The sequence below is a fragment of the Penaeus vannamei genome, chromosome 20, assembly GCF_042767895.1.
Source record: "Penaeus vannamei isolate JL-2024 chromosome 20, ASM4276789v1, whole genome shotgun sequence".
NCBI lineage: Eukaryota > Metazoa > Arthropoda > Malacostraca > Decapoda > Penaeidae > Penaeus > Penaeus vannamei.
In genome coordinates, this window is record NC_091568.1 from 33,148,125 (window position 1) to 33,155,624 (window position 7,500).

The following is a 7,500-nucleotide window of genomic DNA, read 5'->3' on the forward strand; positions in this document are numbered from 1 at the left end:
GTAGATGGATATAGATAGATTTATGAAACAAGAACAAGAGCAAATTATTTGGTCGTCTCTCTATAAACACACTCAAAGCATTCAACTTACACAAAAAGTGAAATGGCCGATGACGTAATACAAAAATAAGCTCCCGTAGAATACGTGGAATTGGGGACGATCCTGGGCCAACATTAATCGAAGCTTAAACAAACTACTTTTAGTACTTGGGACACCGTACATTCCATAACTTAACATTAAAATCGAAGTTTTAGCTGTGTTGAAGCTGAGTTATGCAACCAATTGATTTAAATAATCATCGAAAACGACGATAATCTTTATAGGTATAAAAACAACAACTATAGTTTGCTATTTATCTAATGATAATAATCAATCGAAAGTTTGTCTGTCGAATTCCGCCATTAATCAGTGTAATGAGTTTGTTTAATTGAAATCGTACTTTCGCAAAATTGCTATTACTGGTTTATCCTAAAAAAAAAAAAAAAAAAAAAAAAAAATCCCTTAAGCACGTGGAAATGCATTTTGGCGCCAACCCCCCACCCGCCCCCTGCCAGCACGCCACTGATTATAATAAATACGATGTTATCAAATATCAATATCAATGGTATTGATAACAACAGTAATAAAGACAATAATAAATAATAGTAAAGGTGATAGCAGTAATACTACTGCAGCTACGAATAATGAAAATGATAATGAAATAATAATGGTGATAGTAATGATAATAATGATAACGACAATAATGATTATAATAAGAAGGATAATGACGATGATAATAATAACGATAGTAATAATGATAATAATGATAATAATAGTAATAATGATAATAATAATAATAATAATAATAATAATAATAATAATGATGATGATGATAATATTGCTAATAATAACAATGATGATAATAGTAATAACAAGGATAATGATAATAATGATGACAAAATAATGATGATAATAATGATTAACATGATAATGATTGAATAATGGTGATGATTACAATAATGATAATGATAAATAAGATGAAAATAACGAAATGATGATGATAATATGAATTATAAAATAATGTTAATGATAATGATGATGATAATGAGAATGATAATAATGACAACAATAATAATGGTAGAACCTGATGATAATGATAATGATGATAATAATAATAATGATAATAATAATAATGATAATAATAATAGTAATAATAATAATAATAATAATAATAATAATAATAATAATAATAATAATAATAATAATGATAATAATAATAATAATAATAATAATAATAATAATAATAATAATAATAATAATAACAACAACAACAACAATAATAATGATAATTACAATGATAATGTTGGTGATTACAATGAAAATGATGACGATGACGATAATGACAGAGAAAATAAATATAATGATTTCAATAATATCATGTCATCACCATAATAATAAAAATAATGATAATATGAATAACAATAATAATAATAGTAATAATATTAGTGATGGTAATTGTTAATAATGACAGCAATAGTAATAACGTTAACACCATGACAAATTTAGATTGTTTATTCCACCCATAGAATAGAAACGTAAGAAATGTTAATCTTGGCTATCATTTGATAAATAAGACAAGCCCTGCGAGGACAAGATTCCTCACAAAACCTTCATATATGCTAATGACATGAATTCCCGTTAATTAATTTCCTTCGTCATTTTGCTAACCCATATTAATTCAGGACAACAAACGACGCCATACAGAAAATAAAGATATGTATCGTAACAATAACACTCAATAAAAGGGATTGAATACTAAACAAAGGTCGTCCATTAGGTTTCGAAATGTCTAAATGTGTTATTCTACTTCTCTAACAACGCCTAAGCTGAAACATATTTAGATATATGGTCATGCATCGACGATACGAAGAATATGAATAAAAAAAATGTATCGAAATTGAGAGAGATACTCAATTTAAATGGTAAAGGATATCATGTGCAAACATTGGCTTCAACCTGCGATGCTCTTTTGTTTTCTATGTTGAAGAGCCGATCGTTATGATATTTATTTCTCCCATGTATATAAGATATGGCTGTGCGATGGAGCAGCGAAAATGTTGTCGCCGAACACAGAGATTTACAAGTAATTGACAAATATAATTTCTTACAAATTTACAGTCTTTTTATGTGTAGAGACAACTATAGAATTAAATCCTTAGTGGAATGATTACATGCAAAGCAAGGCTTCGCTCAATGATAGAGGGAGCTATTTGTGTTTTGTTATTCTATTGTATTTGTATTCAGTTCAGTTATTTTAAAACTTGCATTGGAAGATTAAGAACAATAACATTTAGGATATTCTCGTTTATAGGTGTTCTTCGTCCGGTTGCACGAAAATGGACATAGTAGATCATTGTTTTGTTTAACGCAGTGGATATTGTTCGGGCACTGGATTTTATAACATTTTGACTATTCATCCGGCATATACTCGCGCATGCGCACTGTCAATAATTCTTTCTTTTTCATTTCACGCAATATTTATAGTCTGGATATTTTTCCAGCGTTCTTTGTCGGAAGCCTGCACTGAAGACCTATTTTTCCGGCAGGGGCGTACATTATCAAAATGGTAATTTTGTATATTACCTTCGCCTCTCCAATATCGACGATTTTGGTATCATTGGATTCCTCTCACTCTGTACAATACAAATATGTAGGTTTTATTGCACAGAAACCCCCCGTTAGTGGCAAACTTGGCCCCGATAGCAGGGGCGACGATGTCGGAGCAGCGGATATAATATAGGAAATTACCCTAATAATATAACCTACAGTGAAAATAACCATGGTTATTCACATCTTTCCATTGCTGCCGCCCCCCAACCCCCGCCGAGGACACAAAATATCCCCCACGTCTTCATGGCAGGATAGAGCGCACACGAACTGGATGCATCGAAAAAGGCGCAAAACCCGCTGACCCAATGAGGGCGGGTCACCGCCGTTCTTCTGTTCATGGTATACCTTGTTCATCCTGATTATACTACAATCGTATCTGTATACAATGTTGACTATGTCAAGGTTAGTATGCTGATTCAGTGGGAATGTTACGAGGTTGCTGATTACTGTGTAATGCTCTAGCCTGCCGGGAATACGTCATGGAGGCTTTGTTTCCTCGGTGGGGGTTGGGGGGCGGCAGCCCCTCCAGGGGGGGTCGCAGGGGGCACAGCCCCCTGTAATGGAAAGTCATGTGAATAACTAATAATATAACCCACAGTGAAAATAACTGTGTTATTTAACCCAACATTTTCCCTGGAACCTTTCATGCCCTCCCCTGCTATCTTGGCCAACTTTGTCGCCAACGGGGGGTTTCCAAGCAATAAAAACTATATATTTGCAATGTGGACAGTGAGAGGAATCCAATGATACCAAAATCGTCGATATCGGAGACGCGAAGGTAATATAGAAAATTACCATCAAAATTTTTAATTATCCTTAGGAACAAGTGGGCATTCATGCTAAGTTTGCTACAGTTTGACATTTCTGTGATTTTATCGTGCCTATAAACGACATGACTGCACCCGTCAGAGACAAAGTCCTCGACTTCTGCCAACAATATTGGGGGATCCCGTGGGGAACCAGGGGTTTGGGGAGGTGATTTCGTTCATACCATGCACTTTAAAAAGCAAAGGAATGTGGGAAATTGAAAATCTGAGCCAAGGATAGCATTTCAGATGATAAAGAAAGTGGAAAATGTGGGAACCGGAGAGATGATTCGACACGGTGTTACGGGAACAAACGAGCGAGTGAACTGCATCTTAAACGCACAAACTACCAGTAGGATCGCCGTATGAACCAAAAATTCTTCCTAACCCGGGGGCTACGCTCCTTGAAATACGATTGTCGTATTTCCCTACCGGGTGCTTCGCCCCCGGACCCCCTCTTGATTGCGTATTTCCTGATGCAGGCAAACACTAAGTAGGAGTACTTCAACTCTGGCTTTACTTTCTTATCTGGTGTACGCTTCAAAGCTGCAGCAACAGTCCTTGGATCTTTGACATAAAACTGTGCGAAAGTGCTCTCTTGAAATTTGGTCAAGCTGTCCTTCACATCAGCAAAACTGGCAAATTCAGTTCCAACTTTGAAGGAATCCATAATCGATGATCGACCCTTAGCCATGAACAATGAACAACACAAATTAGCACCAAAGTTTGTATGCAAGGCCAATGAGTGTGTGTGTGTTTGCGCGCAAATAGTTAGTGCGCATGTATGCCAGACGAATAGCCAAACTGTTATAAAATCCCATGCCGGAACAATATCCACGGCGTTGTTTAAACTAAAATCTGTGACAAGCATCTATATTTTTGCATTAGCAGCTAATACCAAACTTTCAAGATTGGCCAAAGATACGTGTAGGGCAGCTGCAAGTGATTTCTCATGGTTAGGTGTATCCATGTATTTGTATGCACACCCAACAAAAAAAGCGGTAACTTACCAGACCTGGCTCGGAGAGATCATGTCCTTCTTACCCTGAAAGGAGGCCCACGTTCAAACTACCAGGACATAGTTAGGATGGTTTAAATGTAAGGAGGAGGGAAATTACGGTAATCAGGCAAAGTGCTATCATGACTGAAATAGATATGGAGAGAGAGTGAGGGATTGCTTTTGTTCCTGTTGACTTATTGATTTGATGAATATTTTGAACCTGCCTTAAGAAATAAGTTATCGTATATCATTTCAAAAATAATTATCATGAAATCTTATTACATAGTATTATTTTAACCCATTAGAAACGGGTATCCCATATATGATACACCCAAAAAAAACAACATTGCCAGGCGTCCCGCCAGTGTGACGCTTTATCGGGGCTTGTGCTCAGACGCAGCAGCGGGTCACGGCTGGTGGGTGGACAGACTCCGGGGAAGCTCCACTTGCCAATTTTGTAGCAGCCAGGAATTTTTTATTTTTAGCTTCAAAATATACTGGCGTGAATGGGTTAGTGGTAGTTATGTCATATGACATACATGTGCAGTCTGAGGAAAGTTGCTTAGAAAGCTGCATGTTTCATGCACAGGGACTTAGCTGCAGTGAGTGCGAGTGGACTCTGTCTCTGTATGGTGTTTGTTGGTACCTTTTTTTTCATTTATGATGTAATTCTGTGCCTGTGCAGATCATATCATATATCAGTGAGTGATTTTCCCTCTCTTAGTGCAGTTATTATATTAATAATAACCAACTTAATATAACCTGGACCTGACCTAATTGAGTGTGGAATCTTCATCTTGTGAGATGCAGAAATCTTGTTGGTTTCACCATACATGAGCAGGACATCAGTCAGGGCGCGGCGATAAATTTACACAGATAACAATCAGGATTTGAGTGAAAAAAATGTATATAATGGTTACCTTGATGTAAACTGTGACACTTTTCATCAGTGGAACTGGCATGGGTGCCATACTAATAGTACTTGCTTCAAGAGTTCTTTCATTTCCATATTTGGTAATTATTCACAATATTTTCACAAAATTGATAGAAATGATTTTGGTATCAATGAATTCTTCTCATTCTTTAGTACATATATATTTAGGAATTATACCACAGAATCCCCCAAACCCCTACATTCTTGCCAACGACAGCAGGAGAGGGCATGAAAGGCACCAGGAAAATTACAAGGTAAAACTAAAACTAATAGAATAATATAATGAAGATGATCCCTGACTATACTGTTGAATAACCCTTACCCATGAGGGGTTGCTACCCTCTAGTCTTGCCCAGGAAAATAAAAATCCTCTTCATATTCACGACAGGATAAGTGTTGGACATCAGACACATGTCAGTTGTAAACTCTCTCCTGCTGTGAATATGTGGAGGATTCTTTGTGTTCTAGGGTGGTGATTAGAAGGTTGGACCCCCCCAGGAGGGAGGGTGCAGGGGTCACAACCCCCAGCATTAGTAAAGGCCTTTTTTGTGGCATCCTGAAACTCCGAATATGGAGTTTGATACATGTTTGATGATATATCATGGTCACTACAAAAGATGATGGCATCGAAGTTTGTACTGACATACAAATAATACTCCCCCGAGTATTTCCCTACCAGTAGCAAGCCCTCAGACCCCCTTCCCCAGGGTATTTTGCTGTACAAATGAAGCGTGCATTCCGAACCCTCTACAGGCCAATCCCCTGGACTCACTTCCCCAGGGTATTTCTACTGGAACCCCTTCCCTAGGGTATTTCTTTACTATAAAAGATATGATCCGTGGCTCATTAATTTTTTTTTCACTCATACTCCTTATTCCAAACCCCGAAGTGATAATACTGGAAATATGAGGGAGAAAGTTGTATATCATAATAATTATGAGGTAAAACATGCTGGAATCCAGTAATTGTAAAATACTAATGTCTTTGGACTGAAATGACAAATTATGGCAAACTTTGCAGAAATTAACACCATAACTTGAGTTAGAGCCCCCTCCCCTTTTTTTTGTTTTCTAATACTAAAACTTTCATCCAAGCAAAATAACCTAACTTATAATTAAGTGCTCCACTCTGGAAACTTAATATTCGTCTTTCCCTAATCTTATATTCTTAATTGTCCATGTTAAATTTTATGCAGTTTGTAGTTCTATGTTGTTTTCTCTCTTCGTTACCAGCAGTAGAAAGTCATCTTTTTATTATTTTCAGGCCACCGCCATGGCACTGGATTGGCGTGGTGACTACACGCTTCTGGCTGGGTAAGTATTGTGTCATGATTATATTATTATTATACTCTAGAATATTTAAGGTATATAAACACATATGTACTGAAATTTCTGAGGACTGAAATTTCTCAGCATTGCCTTGCTGCACAGTGACAAGATGCCTCAATTTTTTATCTGTCATCAAGACTAGTATTTATCTTTTATGTTTGTAGAGAGGGTAAGGAGGAGAGTGATTTTAATGAGTGAGTGAGTTGAATGGGTGAGTGATTTATTGAGTGAGTTGAGTTGAATGGGGGACGGATTTAGTGATTAAATATATATGTGTGTGTGTGTGTGTGTGGTGTGTGTGTGTGTGTGTGTGTGTGTGTGTGTGTGTGTGTGTGTGTGTGTGTGTGTGTGTGTGTGTGTGTGTGTGTGTGTGTGTGTGTGTGTGTGTGTGTGTGAGAGAGAGAGCGAGAGAGCGAGAGAGCGAGAGAGCGAGAGAGCGAGAGCGAGAGAGGGAGAGGGAGAGGGAGAGGGAGAGGGAGAGGGAGAGGGAGAGGGAGAGGGAGAGGGAGAGGGAGAGGGAGAGGGAGAGCGTGAGAGTGAGAGTGAGAGGGAGAGGGAGAGTGTCCATGAAAGAGAGAGACACAAACGCTGTGTGATGGCAAGAGTCTTTGCCTCCCATGTGAAATGTTATCTCTATTTTAGCATAAGCACTTGGTGCTATATTTGTTATTTGAAAATGCACTTTATCCAAACTAGTAATAGATTATTTTCCTTGCACAGACACCATATGATCTGTGTATGTACCATACACAGTGCAATAGTTATAACAATAAATATTTAGTT

The 7,500-nt window shown here is 37.2% G+C and overlaps 1 protein-coding gene across 2 annotated transcripts in view; it reads left to right on the top strand.

Annotated features, from left to right (window-relative positions):
* The first annotated feature begins 2,019 nt into the window (after positions 1-2,019).
* LOC113815837 (uncharacterized) overlaps positions 2,020-7,500 on the top strand; it is a 23,690-nt gene continuing 18,209 nt past the window's right edge. Inside the window, exons 1-2 of one of the 2 annotated variants that reach the window (XM_027367850.2) lie at positions 2,020-2,122; positions 6,653-6,702. In XM_027367850.2, the coding sequence (XP_027223651.2) occupies positions 2,069-2,122; positions 6,653-6,702 (104 nt within the window). In that variant the 5' untranslated portion in view covers positions 2,020-2,068. Of the gene's footprint in view, positions 2,123-5,505; positions 5,644-6,652; positions 6,703-7,500 lie in introns of those variants that run through there. The other variant, XM_070135395.1, reaches the window with a different exon arrangement.